Source organism: Notolabrus celidotus, chromosome 22 (assembly GCF_009762535.1).
Source record: "Notolabrus celidotus isolate fNotCel1 chromosome 22, fNotCel1.pri, whole genome shotgun sequence".
In the NCBI taxonomy this organism is placed as follows: domain Eukaryota; kingdom Metazoa; phylum Chordata; class Actinopteri; order Labriformes; family Labridae; genus Notolabrus; species Notolabrus celidotus.
The window spans coordinates 12,454,692-12,476,148 of NC_048293.1; the positions used below are offsets into that span (position 1 = coordinate 12,454,692).

Genomic DNA, 21,457 nt, shown 5'->3' on the forward strand with positions numbered 1-21,457 from the left:
AATACTCACCTCTTACTTCTTGAAGATAAAAAAGTGATAATACTCACCTCTTACTTCTTGAAGATAAAAAAGTGATAATACTCACCTCTTACAAAATTGATTATACTCCCCCCTTACGTCCTGAAAATAAATAAGTGATAATACTCCACCCTTCCGTCCTGAAGATAAAAAGTGATAATACTCCCCCGTACCTCCTGAAGATAAAAAAAAGTGATAATATTCCCCCCTTCCGTCCTGAAGATAAAAAAAGTGATAATACTCACCCCTTACTTCCTGAAGATAAATAAGTGATTATACTCCCCCCTTACATCCTGACCCTGAAAAAGGTGATAATACTCACCTCTTACTTCTTGAAGATAAAAAAATTATAATACTCACCTCTTACAAAATTGATTATACTCCCCCCTTACATCCTGAAGTTAAAAAAAGTGATAATACTCACCCCTTACTTCCTGAACATAAATAAATGATAATACTCCACCCTTCCGTCCTGAAGATAAAAAGTGATAATACTCCCCCATTCCTCCTGAAGATAAAAAAAGTGATAATACTCCCCCATTCCTCCTGAAGATAAAAAAAGTGATAAAACTCCTCCGTACCTCCTGAAGATAAAAAAAGTGATAATACTCCCCCTTATCTCCTGAAGATAATACTCACCCTTTACCATTGGACACCGAAAACAGTAAACGATAAACACAGAAGAACAGCCAGAAACATTATACGATGATAGTCTGGGATTGAAAGGTAAAACCCTTTCAACATCAGGCATTGCTTTTGAATTGTTGTTCAACAGAATCTTTTTTTTTTAAACTAATGAAACTCGCCTGCACAACAATGATGGTACCCCTAGAAAAGATAAAAACTATTTGGACCATAGTGACATGTAAACTAAGGTTTGTCCTCTAACTAGCATTGTGTGTCTTCAAACCAACTTGTTGTCAGTCAGTCTGCCTATTAAAGGGTGAAAAGTAGTCACAGTGCTGTTTGGAATCATGGTGTGTACCACACTGAACATGGACCACAGAAAGCTAAGGAGAGAGTTGTCTCAGGAGATTAGAAAGAAATTCATAGACAAGCATGTTGAAGGTGAAGGCTATAAGACCATCTCCAAGCAGCTTGATGTTTCTGTGACTACAGTTGCACATATTATTCAGGAGTTTAAAGGTCCATGGGACTTTAGCCAACCTTTCTGGATGTGGCCACAGAGGAAAATTGATGGCAAATTGAAGATACAAATGGGAACCAAAGAGCCCAGAACAACTTCCAAAAAAGATAAGAGGTGAACTCCAAGGTTAAGGTACATCAGTGTCAGATCGCACCATCAGTTGTTGTTTGAGCCAAAGTGGCGACCTTGGAGGACACAACTATTAAAAGCAAATTATAAAAAAGTGAGACGGGAAATTGCCAAAGTGCATATTGTCAAGCTGCAAAGCTTCTATGAGAATGCCTTTTTTAGCCAGTCACATCACTTCTGTGTTCACAGACACAAAAGTTAAGCATAAAAAGAAAAGAACAATGTTCCTACTGTGAAACATAGAGGAAGCTCAGTTATGTTCTGGGGGGCTGCTTTGCTGCATCTGGCACAGGATTTCATTGAAATGTCAAGACTATCAAGACATTCTGGAGCAAAATGTACTGCCCAGTATCAGAAATCTTGGTCTCGATCACAGGTCATGGGTCATCCAACAGGAAAATGATGAAAAACACAGCAAAAAACGCCCCAGAGCAAAAACATTGGACTATTCCACAGTGGAGAAGACAACCTTCAAACCTGAGACAGCTGGAGCAGTGTGCTCACGAGGAGTGGGCCAAAATACCTGTTGACAGGTGCAGAAGTCAGAGTTAGAGAAATCGCTTGATTGCAGTGACTGCCTTAAAAGGTTGTGCAAGGAAATTGTGTTATCATTTCTGTCCAGGCCAGTTTCATTAGTTTGTTTTTTTAAATCATTCTGTTGAACCAAAATTCAAAAGCAATGTCTGATTTTCATTACTTAATTTTCAGTAAATTTTTATTTTGTGTTACTTTTGTCAGTTTCAAGTTATTTCAGTGACCCTCTTTAACGGAAGGGTACCAACAATTTTGTCCCCCAAATAATACCACTCCCCCTATGTCGTGACCTTTCAGTGTCTTCAGGTCTGGTTTCCTCTTACAGAAGTGATCACATCGTGTTTTGAATTGAGAAAGCTATTGATAAAAGATGTCTGTCACAACGCACCTTGTCAGCAGTGGCAGAGCCAGACAGTTTTGACCTGGGTGGCTAAACTGGGGCACTGACTGTTAAGGGGTGGCCAGTCGTGGAAAACATTAAGGGCTTACCCCAAACCTAGTAGAGTTACCTCCAATAATCACATCTACTTTATCTTCTTTTCATAGAATAATTTAACAAATGTTACAAATTTGTAGATTTCTAATGTTAAGATTAAAAATGTAACTCGACAGAGTGCCAACATTTAAATGTGCTGAACTCTTTGAGGACTCAAAATGAAGATGATTGTCCAAAATCAAAGCATCAACAAAAACAATATTCAAATGCAAAGAAACTACTGTCTCTGCAGCTTGTTGAAACACAACAACACAATAACTGATTTCAATATAAGTAATGCCTCTGACATGGCAAATAGCCAATCATGTTTAAGAATTTCAGGGTGGACACTGGGGTGGCCAATCAGTTTTCAAAGGTGTTCATGGCCACCCCTGGCCACCCCCTGGCTCCGCCACTGCTTGTCAGCTCCCGTTGAACTTCACCTGTTCGACAACCTGCTGCTTCACTAATTACCTGCAGCCGTGTCAGAGCACTGCCTTTACGCGCAGATTGAAAGGGAAAGATAGAAGCGCTGTAGTCTGTTGCGATGAAAACAAAGTGGCATCTCTATATTTTATGGAGTGTTTTATCACTTGGCCTCATCAGCAGTGCAGCGGACACTTCTCAATCCCCATTTACCAAAGGTAGAAAGGTTTTCAAACTGGGCACGCCTAAACCAAAACCAACCAAAGTTTTAACAACAAGCGGCAGGAAATCCTCCTACAGGTCACCTGCCAGCACAGCTCCACTGTCTCAACTCAGTTCCCAAAGGCCCAAACCGCCTCCGGTGCATGCAACACCTCGATCCATGCGCTCAAGGGAGCCCCAGGCAAAGACCCGGTCAAATTTAGCTTACCTTCCAGACGTTTCTGTAACCTGCTCCACGTCCGACTTTGTCGTGCGGGTCAAACCTAATTTCTATGGCCTGGGCGCGGAAGCAGAGGAACTGAAACTGGGCAGCTCCTGTAAAAGCAACGGGGTTCTCAGCCCCTACCGTGACCTGCTCTTCACGTATCCGCTAACAGCGTGTGATGCTGTGCGTGAGGTAAGATCTCCGCGCCTGCCTTTGTTCCCAGACTCTATGCATAATCTACAAAATGACAACTTCTAACCCCTTCTGACAGTTGCCTCCAGGTAATCTGGTCTACAAATTCATCCTCCACTACGAGCCTTCGCCAAAACGTTTCCCAAGCAGAGCGCATCGTATCGATGTCAACATTGAATGCCGTTATCAAAGGTTAGCCGAGACTCTCTGATATTTTCTACATCTTGAATGTGTAAGGCCTTTAATTCGAAATCTCAAAACCTTGTCCAGGAACCATCACGTGTACCAGCTGACAGTGCAGCCCACCTGGGAAACAGCTGTTGTGCGTAAAAGGCTGAAAGGGAATCCAAATGACTTCCAGATGGAGCTGATGGATGGTACGTTCAGAGGACTGTAGATTGTAGTGAGTAAGAGTTTTAGTATTTTTTTGTATGTTATAGCTGTCTCTATTTCTTGGACTATTAGATTCATGGAGCAGACCTTCAAAGTCCCAGGTGTACCAACTTGGACAGACTGTAAATTTCCAGGTATCTGCTCCAAATCTCCAAGCTAAAGGGAAATTGTACATCAGTAGCTGCTACGCTACACCATCCAGTGGCTTTCAATCGTCTCTCAAATACACCATCATTGATAACTTCGGGTGCGTTTTTTGTTTGGTAAAACAGAAAATCTTTCTGGGTGCAGTGAGTTCTAGTTCCTGAAACCAGTGCTGTGTTGTTGCCCTCACAGCTGTTTGATGGACAGCAAGAGAGACCCAGGGGCCTCTCAGTTTACCTCCCAGACAGACAGTACCCTGAGGTTCTCCCTGAAGGCTTTCCAGTTCACCTCTGACCCTGACACTGAGGTGAGTTTGAAATATAACTCTGTTTTCTCATGCTTTTGACTGAGGTTTTAACAGTGTTTCTGTTTTTAGGTCAGCATCCACTGCAAACTATTTGTCACATCTGAAGATCCGAGTCCTGCTCACAAGTCCTGTACCTACAGAGGAAACAGGTGAGCCTTTAACAACAATACAAGGATAGGGTAAGACCTTTCTCCTCTTTCCAAACAGTTTGAGCATATCTGTGCATTTTCAACAACAGGTGGGAGGCACTGACTGGTGACGACTCCATTTGTGAATGTTGTGACTCACAGTGTGTGAACTCTAAACCAAAGAGGGCCATGATGGAGGGTAAGGGCCAGTTTTATTTATTTTTTTAGTATAGATTTCAAAGACACATTGAAGCACATCTCTAGCGGCAGCTCTAAATAATATGCAGTACATTTAAATCTCTGCTTTTTTTATTGATCCCATTTTTTGTTAACTTTAACTGTATAAATGTGATCACTTTTCAAATGTTTATATGGAGGCACAAAGAAAGAATAAGACAGTACAAGAGTTGCTTTTGGTGTTACCTGAGCTTGGGAATAATCATCATACAGACTGACTGGTTCTTTCCTCTTCACATCAACGTCTAACTCCTGCTTATCACTACACCGCCCTCTACTGGTTTTGACGGTTAATCATCTTTACATAGTCATGTCTGGTTCTAAGGTATTTGCAGAAGTTGTAGTTTTTCAATCTAAATTATTTCAGCACTTTTCCAAAACCAATTATTTATCTCTCCTGAGTCAAAGTGCATACTACTGTAACGCCTTTATCAGTCTTTTTGAATCCCCAAATCACTGATTCTGGGTATGAATTTTGGGCCCAGGGCCAAAGTTAAACTAAAGGCTTTCTTATGCCTTTTATTCAGAGAGGGTAGGACTGTGGATAGAGCAGGAAACCACAGAGTGAGGAGTAACATGCAGGAAAAGGCCTGCAGGGTGGAATCGAACACTATAGACTACAGCCTCACACGGGGCGTGTGACTTAACCACTTGACCAAACCGGCATCCACCCAAGTTCTTATTTGATGTCCCGTTTTATCTCTTCTGTTTTTCTAGGCTCAGTCAGCAGTGGGTCTATGCTGGTCTCAGATCAGCCACAGTCAGAAGAAGATGGTTTTCCATCAGTCAGAACCTCCTCAATCAGCAGGAGCAAAGATGGCCAGGCCATTATCAGTCATTACTTCGATGAGCTGCACAGTCCTGAGGATCTGTTGGAAAGTGTGGATGTAGCTGAGTTTGAAGACGAAGAGGAGGATGAAGACGGTTGGGTTTTCTTTGAGGGAAAGACAGAACCTGATTTAGATGAGTTAGGCTTCAGTGATAGTGTGTTAGTGGAGGAAAAGGGAGAACCTGAGGTCAACTTTTCGACTCTCTTTGAAGATGTAGGATCTGGGTACTTGAAACAGAAGGATTTCTCAGAGAGCGAGGATGAGGAAGGAAGACAAGATGGAATCTCTGATGAACAGCAGGAGGTCCATCTGCATCAGGAGGAAGCTGAGGTGTTACGTCATTGGGTGGAGTTTGAGGAAATGTTACCATCAGAGACAGAGTTACATCAGCTGGCTGTCTCTGAGGATGAGCAGGAAAACTTTGAGCAGACAGGTAGAGGTGAAGATGATGTAGAAATGAGAGTTTCAGAGGTGGAATGGAAAAGGGATGATGATTTAGGAGATAAGGAGCAGACCTGGTATTTCTCATGGAGGTAGTAGTAATTTGATTAATCCTTTAGTTTGCTGCTCTGCTCAAAACTATCAAAACTTTTCCTAAAAGATTTCAATAAAAACATGAAATACAAAAAGACGGCTTCTGTAGTTTTTTTCTTTATCGTAAGAAATGTAGAATTTATTTAACTGTAAGTACATTTGTTTTTGGAGATTTTCTGTTATTATTCCGAATCGTGACTGCCTCAACTCAACTCAACTTTATTTATAAAGCACTTTAAAACGACCCCAGCCGGAACAAAGTGCTGTACATAAATAGACAAACAACGCAGGCATAAAAAAAATAAAACACAGGATAATAAAATAATAAAAACAATAAATAAAAACAAACCATAAAACCATACCATGCCAAGCCTCATACCAAGTGAGCCATGTTAATGATTTCTGATAATTAAAACCATCAAAAACACGGGAATGTTCATGGAGTCCAAACCTACATACTTGTGTTAGAATCATTCAGGCCAGGGTGGCCCATGGCATAGGCAGTATAGGCCATCCATAGGGGGCGCTGCTAAATGAGTGAGGAAGAAAATTTTAAGATAATAGGAAAAACTATTTTTTTTAAATCTAATTTAATTTTGGATTAAATTGCGGAATGAATCCGGTAAACATTTAAGAGCTTGTGATTCACTTTTTGTTTTAAAAATAATAATATGCAAATCAGTTTTTAAAGTATTTTAGTGTTCATGATTTATCTGGTTGTTTTTTTGTTTTTCTTTACACTTTGGAAGCTGTTAGATGAATTAGATAGAAAATGCAGGCTGGGCTTAAATAAGCATTTTGCTTCTGGATTTTCAGTCATCACTTAATACATGACTGTTGCTTTGTTTAAAGTTTCTGCACTGTGAAAATGATTGTGTTATATAAGGACTGAATAAATTCTACAACTACTGCATTATATATTTTGAAATAGTATAATTATTTTCCTGCTAAATATTGGTGTTATTACCATTTTGTTAGTTCTTTTAGAGGTTATATTTATTTTAAAACAAAGGGAACCTGTAAAACATAAAGCTGGATGTCAGTTGTCTTTCAGTGTACATGTGATGTGATTGTTGGAGTTGGTTACAATACAAGGGGCACCAGGTAAAATCTTGCCTAGGGCACCAAGTCGGTTAAGGCCGGCTCTGACTCAGACCAAGGATCAAGATGAGAAAGCCAACAGAAGAGTTTCATGCATTATTAGAACATGTAATGCAGAATGTTAGAATAAAACTAATATGAGGAAATCTTTTTATTACCTTTTAGAATGAGTTTTAGAGCTAGCTTTTTTGTACTGGAAGGCCACCATCGCTTCCCCAACAGCAGGTAAACGAGGGAGAGTTTCAAACTAGAATCTGACGGGATAGCACTAAATATTCCCATTTCTACACCCTGTACCTTTAATGACAGTTATTAAAGAAAACAGTGAAGACATTAGACTATTAGTTTGTGTGAACAGATACCCCTGCCTGCCCTGATTATGTCACTGCCCCAGTTTGGCCACCCCAGTGAAACCAGTCTGGACTAAAGCTGCTAGGGGAACTCTGGCTCCCAGGAGAGCAAATCATTACCATTTGTTTTGGGTCGGTCTTGAAGTACACACTTCTATATTACGTCCGTAGTGGAAGAAACTTTTTGTTGCAATATTTTATTAATCTAAAATTAAAATTAAATAAATACTTATTTTTTAGCATTGTTGCTAAGAAGGTTCATCAATCTATGAACATTTGATTTTTTTTAAATGTCAAAAATGAAAAGCTGAAATCACAGAAGTAGATATCACACCAATTACAATTAAAGCAAGTTGTGATTTTCTTTGATTCTAAATTTAAAAAACTTACAAAAATTAATGACATTTTAGTTGAAAGAAGATACTCATTGAGACAATTCAATGCATCCATAAATCTTTATTCTTTTCATTATGAATAATCAATTAGAACATAAGTCTCTGAGCTTCAAATATATTATAGTTCAAAACAGGAATATCCCTCTGTTTGAGCTGTAACGGTGAGGAAAGGCATCGCCTCCGTTATCAGTAACTAAAAGCAGCAGAAAATGTGCATCCAAATATGATCCTAGTCTTGCTTTACACGTCTACCTGACATTTCTGTGACAGCAATAGCCATGCACATTGATTTAATCATAAAAAATAAAGTGGGATTTTTCAGAAGGACAAAACATTTGGACTTGATTAAGAGCTACACAATTCAATTTTCTTTGAATGATACCAGGATTTAATACGACGTCACAAAAGAAAACAATCCGTCAATAGAGACCCTCCTCTGAACATAAAACAGGAAAAATAACTTAAGTTAATTAATATTTTTCAACAAATATAATTGGTGTGGAAGCTCTCTTGAAAAAAGTACAGGACTCTGTAGTACAGATCCACCATTACTGGAAATACTAAATGTACAAAATCTGATTTATTTACACATGAGCACCCAAAAGTCCCATCATTACTGACTAAAAGCTCTGATTCAGCAGGACAGAAGAGTAATCATTGTGTGACACAAGAGGGCGCTAAAACCCCATCTCTCACAACTTTAAAGCTCTGCAGACCCTCTGGTAAAAGAAACCCACTGCATTTACTCTTAGTGAAATACAAAATGAGTACTTGAGAAAATTAACACCCACACCATTAACATCAAAATCCAAAGATTGTCTTTAAAATCCACAACTTTTCCACATGCAGTATATACTCAGCTCCAGTTTCTTGTCACTCAAACTAACTTGCAGCAAAGTCAGTGTCATCTGTGTGTCCTTCCCAGTTCCCTTTAAGTCTTTTCAATCATGTGGATGGCGTCCCTCTTCATTCAACAGTACCTGCTGTTCCATTGGTTTTCTCTGCACCATCTGAAGATGGAGGATATCGGCATTGTTAGTCAGATTAAGTGCAGGACGGCTTCACAGTGAAACTAAAACTGAGTTTGGTGTCGAATTTGTCATTGCCAGTTGCCTTGTCAGTCATCTGATCCTGACTGTTATCCTGACTGAGACATCCAAGCAACAACTTCATAGACTGACATAAAAGTTCTGCAAAAGCAATCCTCCCTCCTCTCAGGATTAAATTCAGAAAAATATCCCTGATTTAAACTTGTGCTGTGCTGTTATTCTAACAACACTGTGATGTATTTTGACTCCTATTTTTTAACACTGCTCCATTACATCTTTGCTTCACACTTGTCTTAGTTTCTTAAAAGCTTGTTTTCATAAACTCAAAATGCTCTCTTGTTTCGTTTGGTCTTTGTCATTATTCTTTTAATCTCTTGTGTCAAACATTTTGGTTGCCTTGTTGGTTAAAAGGGCTCTATGCTATATCTTACTTTGCCCTAACACCAATAACAGCCCTCTAGTTTACCTAATAAAACCTCCTTAATGGGTTACTTCAGCAAAAAAACTATCCATGTGTTTAAACTGGCTGGAATAATCTTCTCAGTATAAACGTTATTTATTTGGATTGGCACGGCAACAGATGGTGAACTTTTGACCGAGAATTGACGGAGCCTGCTCTTTTTCTACCATCTCTCAGGATAACTTTTGTTACGATTTAGCGCAGTATTTTAAAAAATAGATTGATTGATGTGCATTATTTAAAGCATATAACCTGTCTTACCCTTGTTACTCTCTTCCTGTGCTTCCTGTCCTGCAGTTTGCTCCGTCCCCTCGCTCGCCTCTGTCTCTTTGCCTTTTGTTTTGGGTTTCTTTGCAACAGGTGGTGGAACCTTGACTCCACTCTCCACCTTTGTCACAGAGGAAACAGCCACGTTGTTCTTCTCCATCACTGGTTTGGTGTCAATCACCACCCTCCTGTTGCTCTTGGAGAAGATAAAGCTGGCAGTGCTGGACGGTGACGGGGACTTATGGACATCTTTAGGCGATGTCGGCGAGTGCAGGCTGAGGCGAGATGGGGGGTTTTCCTTTGACCTGGCTGCTGTCCTCAGGCGGATGGCCTCCTGCAGGTTCATGGAGGGAGACGCAGTCATGGCAGGAGGAGACTTTTTGGTAGGGGACAGAGCTGGTGAAGAAGATGTGGGTGGAATCACAAGAGACTGGGACTTTGGCAGAGTGGGTTGTGGAGCCACTTCTGCAGGTGGAGACGTGGATGTGGGAGACATGGGTGAGGTCATGATCAGAGACCTTCTGATGGGCTTCTGAGGAGCTTCACTGCTGGTGGATGTAGTTGGGACCTGTTTCCTCATGGTGACCTCCACCTCGGGTTGCTCTGGCGCTTTAGGAGGCTCAGGGCTGCTGTTGACAGAGCGCAGCTTCACCATCTGCAGTAGGGAGGGGGTGACGACGGGAATGGCTTCCTCCTTTACAACAGGGCTGGAGGTTTGCTCTGGAGTTTGTTTTTCTGTGCTTGAAGCACTTGGTTTGGGCTCAGCACTTGGTAAAGGTGGAGGTAAAGGAATGTTTGCAGGTGGAGATGGTTCAGGCTCTTGAGCCTTCTCAGGAGCAAGTGGGATGTAGGCTACAGATTGGGGTGGAGGAGGGGTCTCCTGTGGTGCTGGACTACCGGTGTTATGGCATGCTTCCTCAGGCTGTGCAGGAGGTGGAGGTGGAATACTCTCAGGAGGAGCGAGAATACTGTTACCTGATTCAGGTTCAGATGGGATTTTCTCCTGTGGTGGATCACTCTCCTGCTGGGGATGTGTAGGTGGAGGAGGGATACTTTGTGGTGGTATGAGCATGCCAACAGGTGGCGTCTCTTCTAAAGATACAGGAGCATTCTCTTGAGAAGATGGAGGAGAAACCTCTTCAGTGGGCAGAGTGGAGGTCTCTTTAGGTGGCAGGGGGGAGACCTCGATAACTGGTGGAGGAACGGCTTCTTGAGCTGGTGGAGGAGGAGGAATCACTGTGACAACTGTGGTGGTTTGTGGAGGGGGAGGAGACACCTCTATGGGTGGTGGTGGTGGTGAAGATACTTCTTTGGGTGGTGGAGAAAACTCTATGGGTGGTGGTGGTGAAGATACTTCTTTGGGTGGTGGAGAAAACTCTATGGGTGGTGGTGGTGAAGTTACTTCTTTGGGTGGTGGAGAAAACTCTATGGGTGGTGGTGGTGAAGATACTTCTTTGGGTGGTGAAGACGCCTCTATAGTTGGTGGGGGTAGTATAACTTCATTGGGTGGTGGTGGAGGAGTAACTTTTTTAGGTGGAGGTGGAGGAGTAACTTCCTTAGGTGGTGATGGTGGAAGAGTTACTTCTTTAGGTGGACAAGACACCTCTATGGGTGGTGGGGGTGGAATAACTTCTTTAGGTAGTGGTGGAGGAGTCACTTCTTTAGGTGGAGGAGAAACCTCTAAAGGTGGTGGGGGTGGAACAGCTTCTTTGAGTGGTGGTGGAGGGGGAGTAACTTCTTTGAGCTTTGGTGGAGGAGAAACCTCTAAAGGTGGTGGGGGTGGCAAAGGCGGAGAAACCACTAAAGGTGGTTGTGGTGGAGAAACCTCACCATGTGGCGGAGAAGAAGGAACCTCTTGAATGGGTGGTAGAGGAGAGAGCCTCTTGAGTGTAGTAGGGGTCACTGCTCCCACTGGTGGAGGCGGGGCCGTATATGATGGGGGTGGTGGGATGCTCAGGGATGTAGTTGTAGAAGAGGAGTCTCCACCAGGATTGGAGCTCTCTGGTGGCACCTGAACAGGTGGGATCAACCCCTCTCCGAACATGGGCGGAGGCGGGAGAGGGTAGTCAATCTCATCTGTAACAACGACTTGTCCAATAGGTGGAGGGGGTGGAGGCCAGGACGACTCTGGAGATACGACTGCTGTAGTCTTTTTGGAGGGTGGAGGAATGTGAAGACTTAATGATGAATGGGCAGGTAATGTGTTAGTCTTACTCTTCACCTCTGTGACTTGGGTGGAGCTGGTTTTAGTTTCTTCTCTTGCTGCAAGTCGTTCTTCTCGGTTCACTATAGCTTTCGCTAACAACCCGTTTAAAATGTCACTTGCTAGAACTTTCTCATCCTTTTCCGTCACTTTCAAACCAACACACTGCTCGGCCAGTCTGTCATCGTTCTCTTTGTGAACCTCTGCGTTCAAAATCACACTTTCTTGAAGTTTCTTCGTCTCTGTCTTGTGCTTTCTTTCCACTTTCACTGAGCCCTCTGCGGATGCAGTAGGAGACTGCCTGTGTTGCCTCCTGTCTTTTGGATTCTTCTTGATTATGGCATATACATTATCAGGCACCGGAGGTCCCAGCAGCAACTCAATGGACCGCCTGCTGTGAACCCACACCTCTGGAGGAGGGGGTGGGGGTGCGTGGACTTTGGGATGTGGAGGAATGTTGAAGAGTTCTCTCAAGGCCCTTACAGATGGACTCGTTGCATCGACTGAGGTGTCCTGAGTGACTTTTGTGTTTTTAGGGGCTTCTGGTTGTGTGAGGGGGGGTGTAGGTGATGCAGAAGAAGATCCAGGAAAAAGTGTTTTAAGCTTGGCCAAGAGGCCTCTCTTGTGCCTCGGAGAGGAGCTGTGGGACTGTTTTAAAGACTGTGCTGTTGTGCCCTCTTGGCTTGAGTAGCCACTGGATGGGGAGACTATTTTGCTCTGCCCTTGTGAAGCATCTTTGGAATCTGTTTCATCAACCTGTGCAGCTTCTACCTCTTTCAGTGTGTTCAGCTGGGATCTAACAGGACTGAATGATACAGAACCTGTCGAATCTTCCAGAGAACTAGTGTCAGCATTGTATCCAGGACTGTCTATGGTTTTTGAGGACATAGGAGAAGATCCTGATTTGTTTTTTTCATTTTCCTCTGCTGGAATAACCTTAATATCTGCCAGGTCCCGTGAACGTCTCTTCATCTTGTTGTGAAGAGAATAAGAACGGTTTGGAGGAGGAGGAGCCCTCTTTGGCTTCATAACAGAGAGGCTTCGCACAAACTGCCCATCTTTATTCACCTCCTTTCCTTTACTAACAAGCTTGCCATTGGAGGTGCCTCTTGAGGCCTTACTGATGGATGAGTGGATGCTGATTTTGTCCTCTTTGGCAGACGCATCTCCATCCTGAGACCTCTTTTGTCTGGGGGTGCTGCTGCTTGAGATGGTGGAGGAGTCAGACACTAATGTGTCAGAGGACTCAGAGTTGCTCCAACAAGAGCTGTCAGACATATTGGGATGGTTTTGGCGGGAGGCGGATGTGATGGTGGATGCTTTGGAGGAAGTGGTTCTTGTAGAGGCTCTAGAGGATGCTCGCGAGGTAGCAGGGCTTGACAGCACCAGGCTGCTTTTGCTGACAGTGCGGACACTATTACGACTCCGCCCACGGCTGATCTCCACCACGTCGATAGAAGGAGGCAAGACAGCATTTGGGATGATTTTGGACATGTAGGCGGCCTGCGGGGACATGGTTATGACGGGGCTGGGCAGCTCCTGTTGGAGGCTGTTGGCATTGGTCATCCAAGAGACAGTCATGGACAGGTCATCACTGTTAGCAGCGTGAGAGGCAGCCAGCTGATCTAGCTGGTCTTTGCTGAGGGGATGGATGGCTTTACCGGCCGCTGTTTGTGCTGCCTGCTGCAGACCATCAGTAGTTGGGCTTTCATCAGTTTCACCGTTATAAAGCTGATCCTCATTCACTGCCAGTGTCCAGCCCACTCTGTCCAGGCCTAAGAGAAGACACAAGGACACATTAGATTAAGTTTATATCAATGATCAAAAAAACTGACATGTTACAAAACCATGCACCTTTTAATTTTTTTTAAAAACGAAGACTCATACTGAATTTTAACATGATTATGTTTCTGTATATATTGCATTAGTTCTAAATAGTTCGGGCTGCATACCAAGTTCTCTCTGAACATGTTGGGGGATACCCACAACAGTCCTCCTGTGTTTTCTCCTCGTCTTGGACTTTTTTCCAGAGTTCAAGGGCCTGAAAGTTGATTCTATGTGGAAATGTGCAAAAAAAAGACATAAGAATCCCATTATCCTGAGAGCATTCATTTCAAACTAAATCTAATCCATAAATCATCAAACATTTAGTCCGTCATTAAACACAAGTCATCCACCATATATCACATGAAGATAATGATGAGGTATAAATAGTATTTCCTGCTTCAGATGGTTCAGTTACCTTGCCTGGTGAGTCCAGAGCGGGATGATCTTGTGGACACCGATGATTTTACAGAGACAACAGAAGTGGTGTCAGCTATAGTGCTGTCTGTCATAAAACCTCCACCTTCCCCATCTGTGTGCACCGTCATGTTCGACTGGAAAACAAACAAACACAGTCATCTTGAAGCAAAACACTTGTGCAAGAAGTTTGCATTTACAATAAGAAAAATCAGCTGTTCGAGGATTGATATTTGACTTACAATCGTGCTTTCATTGTCCCGAAACTCCACTCCATTGCTGGTTTCTGCAAAGAGAATAACATTTTACTTTACAGATGTACAATTAAAAACAGTTATAAACATGTTGGTATGAAACACCTCTAATTTCATGCTCAGATGTAAGACTGCGTCACTGAAGGGTTTTGTACCTTCCTGCTGCATCATTTTTAACCCCTCCAGGGCCTCGGTGTGGAGGTTCTCCAGGTACTCAGGCCTGCTGGCCTCGATGAACACGTTCTCCTGGAACAGCTGGGTGGCAGGGTTCCTGTCATCGTCAATGATTCGCTTCTGGACAGCTGGAGGTAGAGAGAGAGGGAAGAGGGGATCAGCCTGGATCAACTCAAAGCTCTGTGTTAGTGTAACAGTAGATAAGGATGCCATATGGACGGGATGAGGCGTTCAGGTGTCTAACAGCGGCTTTAAGCACACAAAGAGTAATATGTTTGAGGGGTTAAGACATGAGAGTGTGAGTTAAACCAAGTCCTGAAGGATTAAACTCCAGTGACTTTGACAAAGACTTTTCAAATGAGATTATTGCACCATGAATCTACAGTTGGCAACATATGCTCTGCACCTTTTCCCTTTAAGCAGCGTGATTCAATGGAACAGTGAGGGGACACTAATTGAAGTTCTGGCACATCTTGTTGAGTGTTCAGTACATCAGTTCAATCTTTAATTACCAAATTAACTAACTATTACAATATCAGAGATATCATGAGCCATGGGTGTAATCTGAAAAATTAGAGTTTTCCTTTGAGACAGAAATAATAACAATAACTAGTTCTGCTGAAAATTAAAGTGAAAGATTTGAGAATCAACCAGAATCAGCATTTTAGTGACTTTGCATGTGCTGGCATGAGGTTCCTCCAGGTCACAGTCTGGGATCTCGTGGCTAACAATCCACTAAGACACTTTTATGTAATAGTGACAGCTGCTCCACATTTAGCCCTCTACTGTACTCCACTGTCCACACTGCCGCTATAAGACCATGCTGGAATTAGCCTTGACAGTCATGTGCTCGGTGATCGCTGCTAATTGTTACCACTGTCTCTTTTGTAACAGTATTACAGGTGGTAGAAATATCTCAACAAACAAGAACCTATAAATATGCAAATTGTTGACTTTATTCTCATGCTGTTTAAGTAAAGAGTGGTCGCTTAAGCCAGACATGAAATCTCAGCATGTTAAATTGCAGGAAAGCAAAGATTAGGATTTTTTTTTTTTTTAATGGTCTACAGTCAATACCACGCATACTTTACTGCTGGTCTTAGGAGAGCCAGTTGATCTAGCTTTTACTGGTCATACTTGAGTAGCAGTACAAACAATCTGTGCAGGAGCAGGACGTTTGACTCATAAAACAATAAAGTCTGTAGTCTTATAACTTCAAACAGCTGGCTTGAGCTGCTTTCACTCACCTCTCCTCTTGAAGACTCTCGGAAAGCAGTCAAAATTAGCGCCTGAGTTGTTAGTCAGAAGCACTACCATGCTCTCGTATTGTATTCCAAAATTTGTAAAAAATAAAAATAAAAAAAAAAGAAGAAAATATGATCAAGTTGTGTTTAAGAAAGAAAAGGAAAACTAGGTCTAAAATGTGCCGTCCACACTCTGTCAATCAAAAAAACATGCTGGACAGACCAAGTCAGGTTGATAATCTTGCTTGTTTTGGATGAGGCTGTTGTTGTGAGTCGAGGGTCCACGCGGAGCAGAGAGGGTCTCTGCAGCCAATAGACAATCAGAGCTCAGACACTAATCCTCAACAGCCTAATTCCTGCCATCCCTCTTTAATATATCTCCCCCCACTCGCTGACAGATACCCAACATCCCACTGTTGCCCCCCGTTTGAAGGGAAGGTTGCCCCGGATTGGTTGGTCAGAGCAGAGATCAAATTGAGATCATACATGTAAACATTGATGGGAAGAGAAAGCTGCTGTGAGGGAATTTGAGGCACGAGAGCATCACTTCAGCTACTTCTCTGTCTATTCACATTGATCAATATAATTCACAACACTGCACAGCTTTGTGAGATTATGCAGGACTCTTTTAACAGAGCATGTTTATGTATTTCTACAAACTTCCTTACAAATGATATAACTTTACTGTTCTGCCACAAGGGGGAGTGATTGAATTGAGTGAATCTCTCTAAAAGCAGATTAAAAACATGTTTAAAAAGAGGCCTGCTGCTCCACAGCACATGGTCACACATGTGAAAAATGTTCCCTATTGTTTCCAGCAGCATTACGTTAGATTTAATGAGAGGATGGCATGAGATCTTTATCCCTTTTTTAAAATCAAAAGCTGTTATCTAGTTTTAAGTAATGTCTCCAGTGGAAGAGCTTCAAGCTGTTTTTTCACTTCTTTTAGGTTGGATTTCTGATTTTGAGTCTATTTCCTTATCTGTTCTACCTTTGCACTTTCAATTCAAGCCCCCTCAAGCTAATCTGCGAGTAATGGGTTTGCTCACTTCCTGGTGTGCTGAGCAGACATGACATGATGTGTGTGCCATCTGAACAAATGGAAAACATTCTCATGGTTGTGACTCAAAGAAAAGAAAAAAAAAAGAGGTTTACCAAGAAGGAAAATAAATCACATGTGTGAGCAGTGCATAGAAACGTGAAAAAAAGAGATCAATATTTTCACAGAATCCTCAGCTTGAGTAGAAAACTTCCAGCTGTAGTTGTAAACAGAAAGTTGCTATGCGAGTGTAGGGCAGAGTCAGTCTAGGACAACACATATCTGGTTACTATGACAGCACACACTCAACGGGAGAGACGTGTAGCTGGAGAAATGGGTGGGGCACGGCGGCACGTTAATGAGGGGCTCATATTATCACTGCTGCTGTGATCACATTGTAATTGTGTCCATATTAATCACCGGCATATTAAAGACACCATCTGTCACTGGTGGATTGTGGGGAAGCTGCTGGTATTAATGGGCCTGCAGTGATCATGTATGTAGCCCAAACTGATGTTTACATCTCCAACTGGGATAAACAAACTAAATCTGTGATACTGCGTCATCAGTTCATTGAAGTAACATCCTTCAGTGAGGGAAAAACAACATGTTAAACAGGGGAGAGGGGCTCAAGGGGAGAATTATGATTACAGTTTATGACGAGTAAATAAAAGCAGATTAAATGAGGAGTATTTTAAATAAGCAAACATCTGTTGACAAGACTGTTCTAGTTAATTCAGATTCTCAGATAGTGTAGAGAGACAGAAGGGTTTGACAGACATGTAACGTCATCATCGGCTGTAAACAACAAGTGACAGACGGCAGTGAAGAGTGTTTATAAAGTGCAACCATGGAAATACTTTGTACGTTTTCACCCTAAGTGAACAGTTTAGATTGGAGTACTGTTTGGTGAATTGAATTATCTTTAGAAAGAAAGCCGGTGGAATTTATTTTGATGTATTTTTAATCTAATTAAGAAAATTCATTTTGGAGAAACAATTTCAGTGACTCAGTCTGATTTACCATGTCATACCTGACACCAGGGCCACGGCCAGGACTAATGAGGTTAGGAGTCCAAGTCTGAAATGATTGTCACTTTTTATGTTTAACTTAATAGTTTAAACATCTCATTACTAATTTTATGGGTTATAATTTACATCATGGATTTAGAACTGCTTTTTTAATCCCTCTTCACACAACCAGAAGAAGTCAATGGCTGTATACTGAGTCCTTCCCCTGTTCATTTTTTGGCTGACCTAAACAGAGCCAAATCTGACTTTTAAGTCTAGAAATAATGTTTTAATACGGTCAAAAAACCTACAGTGGTTACTTTATTTATTAAAGAGTGATAGAACCTCCTGCCAGGTTGCTAAAGCCCAGCATTTCTAGAAAAAAAAAAACTCCTTCACTCAATTAAGCAATTTAATGTTGTCTTCTCACAAGTCTGCAGCAGAATTAAATGTTTCGTAGGGTGCAACAGTTTGAAACCTCTGCTTCAGATCAAGCACAACTCTCACGCCCGTCATCACAAAATACCTGATTTGACTCCGTCTTTAACCGCATCATGGGAATCAAACAGAGGCAAATACCCCACACACACCTTGTGTCCCTGCCCTAACTTGCCCCCTCTCTTGTTTTGCATCAGCAGGCAGACAGCCGTGCAGAGACATTCTCTCCAGATCTGAGGGTGCTGCCTGCCAGGTGCCTAAGCCTCTTTAATCAGCACAAACTCAACCCAACACACTGTGATGACAGTGGGAAAAAGACTGGAGGCTCACTGAGAGTATGTGAAGTGTCTTGATACACTGACCACGTGTGTTAATGCACCCTGGTCAAATCCAGAATGCCATTTTAATTATTTTCACACTCTTGGGTTTCAGTTAATTTAATACAAACACCTCTTTATCGCACCTGACAGAAAGGAAGGAAGGAGTGTGGGAGGTACAGAGACGACAATCCAGGTATCAGAAAAACCTGCATCATCTGGCACGCAGGGTTACACTCTAATTCACTGACAGACAAAACATGTCAGCAGACCAGCACATATCAGATACCTGTAAAAACAATATTTGTAAAAAAATATGCATGCTTTTTATTGTCCTAGAGATAAAAGATGTATAAGGTTTAGGGCAAGATGCCAATTTATGGTTAAAAGAGCAGGGGTGAGGAAACTTGTCTCCTTGAACTGACTGGGGTTGCTCCAATTTCAGCTCCACTAAATAAATGCCTCTGATACTGCCTCAATTTGGTATTGACTAATGATGTTCTGAAGTGTGAAATTTCCAAGTCTTTTAAATTAAACATCAATTCAGACTAGCCAACTAGTTCAAAGATAATAAAACACAATTGAGAGAAGATCTATTTTTAGATCAATAAGAGTAAGTTAAGAGACACAAGTCAAGGAATAGGTGTAGCTGACCTAAAGTACCATTCTAAGCAAGTATGTAGAACCCTTTTTTATGTGCAGGAGTAACTTTACAAACAAAAACAAAAAAACAAACAGGCTTATATAGAGGCATGCTAGCCAACTGTAGCTTCAAACTTTGGTTCAAACTCCAGTACAAACAGAGTCTCCACAGGGTGTTGTCTTGAATTTGGTGAATTCTTGACTTCAAAGCCACTCGAAGCTAATGAGCACAATAAATCCAATAGACTGCTTTCCTGAATGACCAAATATCTGTACACTCTGACATCTCCATCCACCTCAGCTGTCTTCAGTGATAACTAGCAAATGTTAGCATGCTAACCCATCACACAGTGGGTTAGAAACCTACTATAAATATCAGAGACCCTGGTAAAAATAACCATCTTACAACTTAGCATTTAATTACAGCATGTTATTTTGGGCAGGTCAGCATGCTGAGTTTTGCTCAACAAACAGTTGTGCTTACACTGCAAAAACTCAAAATCTTACCAAGTGAAATTGCCTCAGTTTTAGTCAAAATGTCTTATCCCACTTGATTTAAGATAAATTTACTTAACATATAAAAATGTTACAAGATAGAGGGACTTGTTTTAAGACAAAGCATCTTAAATATCTTGGAAAGTCAAACAATCTTGAAATTATCTTGTTTTGAGTTGTAATTTAGAAGAAACCAGGTTTAGTTTACATTTCATACATTTTTCAAGCTGAGGTCTTATTTGTAGAAGACGGATAATCTTGATTTAAGACAAACACTTTACTTGATTTAAGTAAATGCATTTTATTGGAGAATCTATCAGAAAACAGCTCCATTGATGAAAGAAAGAAAGAAGAAAGAAAGAAAGAAAGAAAGAAAGAAAGAAAGGAGTAAGAAAGAGAGAAAGAAAGAAAGAAAGAAAGAAAGAAAGGAGAAAGAAAGAAAGAAAGAAAGAAAGAAGGAAAGACAGTTTTGTTTATTTTAAGGGTGGGTTACAGTTTTCAGGCACTGTTTCTTCTAAATCAGATAAAAATATACATCCTTAAACTACATGCACACAATGAAACTCCTACTTTTGAGCATAGCTGGCTTATCTTGAAAAACAACATGACTGAATATTAGTATATTCAGCTCACTATGAGAAGACATTATATCTCAAAATGCTCAAATTAAACTTTGTAATCTTATTTCAAGTACAAGATGGTCTTAAACCTAGAGAAGTGCTGCTATAATACAACTCAAATTAAAGTGAATATATCTCAAATGAAGAAGTTGACATGAAATGTATTACTGCAAAAATCTTTTGAATGAAAAAATACTAATTGTTATCATTCCTGTCTTATTCTGAGACACTAAGCTTTTAAATACTGGTAAAATATTGCTTAAAATAAGGTTTACCTGCTAATTTTAAGATCACAGTTTTTTAAATATTACGTCTTATTTTAAGAAATCTTACCAAGCAAATTTTCACTTGTTCTATTGGCAGATTTTTTTTTCTGCTTATTTCAAGGTAAAAGTGCCTTGAAATACGTTTTTTTTCCCTTGTCTTTGGAAGGGCATTTTTCCAGTGTAAGGATTACCCTACAACTCACTGCTAGCATGTTAGCATGGCAGCACTATACTTTTATATACCATTCATTTTAAATTCTCAAAATAAGATAACCTCCCTTGAAACTGTGGGCATAGAAAGTCAGTTTTTTTACTGGAAAACAAATATCCTGCAATAGACAGGAAAAATAAACTGAGTGACTTATCAACACTGTGTGCACCTTTACTGAACTTTGCTAAGCAGGTCAGCAAAAACAAACTAACTTATCTTCACCGACAGATTTCACTCTTTCCCAAATGTCTGAAATACACCCTGTTTCACAAAAAAAGTCATGACTTGTGACTCAAAACTTTCCAAGCACACATTTATCAGTCTGTCTGTAGACACACCACAGTGTGTTGGCAAACATTTTCCTATCGTGACAACAGTTCTTGCAGTTGGTGCAGAGCCACAAGAACATATCTGCATAGCTTTACAATGAAACAATGCATGATTTCATCATTTCACAATATCTGTTGCTTTTGGCTGTCCTGCTTGATTTGGTGACACTGATACCATACATAAAGGGCCTGCAAGGAGCAAAATGAACTTGATTAAATGAAACTGAAGCATATAATTCAGTTGGGACTAGAGGGCAAACAGGCACAGAGTTATCTTTTCTAAGCCATTCATGTGACCTAAATATGATCTCTTCTGCCATAAGGGCGCAGCACTTCTTCACCTAATGAAATGAAATCCTTGTAAATGCCAAATAAACCCTGTAATTATAAACACACATCTGTGCCACTGTTTACTATGCAGACTGTCGAGT

The 21,457-nt window shown here is 41.2% G+C and overlaps 2 protein-coding genes across 3 annotated transcripts in view; one reads left to right on the forward strand and one right to left on the reverse strand.

Annotated features, from left to right (window-relative positions):
• The first annotated feature begins 2,773 nt into the window (after positions 1-2,773).
• On the forward strand, positions 2,774-6,016 carry si:ch211-67f13.7 (uncharacterized protein LOC565426 homolog). Its single transcript, XM_034674517.1, has 8 exons — positions 2,774-3,348; positions 3,428-3,540; positions 3,619-3,725; positions 3,814-3,988; positions 4,078-4,192; positions 4,262-4,341; positions 4,431-4,519; positions 5,275-6,016. The coding sequence occupies exons 1-8, from the start codon at positions 2,851-2,853 to the stop codon at positions 5,922-5,924; spliced, it is 1,827 nt and encodes a 608-aa protein (XP_034530408.1). The 5' UTR covers positions 2,774-2,850; the 3' UTR covers positions 5,925-6,016.
• Positions 6,017-7,808: 1,792 nt separating this feature from the next.
• Positions 7,809-21,457, reverse strand: part of si:dkey-157l19.2 (nascent polypeptide-associated complex subunit alpha, muscle-specific form) — a 33,353-nt gene continuing 19,704 nt past the window's right edge. For both annotated transcript variants that reach the window (XM_034674677.1, XM_034674678.1), the window contains 6 exons: positions 14,397-14,543; positions 14,230-14,273; positions 13,989-14,124; positions 13,699-13,800; positions 9,538-13,521; positions 7,809-8,777 (listed from right to left, as the gene is read on the reverse strand). In XM_034674677.1, the coding sequence (XP_034530568.1) occupies positions 8,734-8,777; positions 9,538-13,521; positions 13,699-13,800; positions 13,989-14,124; positions 14,230-14,273; positions 14,397-14,543 (4,457 nt within the window). In that variant the 3' untranslated portion in view covers positions 7,809-8,733. The remainder of the gene's footprint in view (positions 8,778-9,537; positions 13,522-13,698; positions 13,801-13,988; positions 14,125-14,229; positions 14,274-14,396; positions 14,544-21,457) is intronic.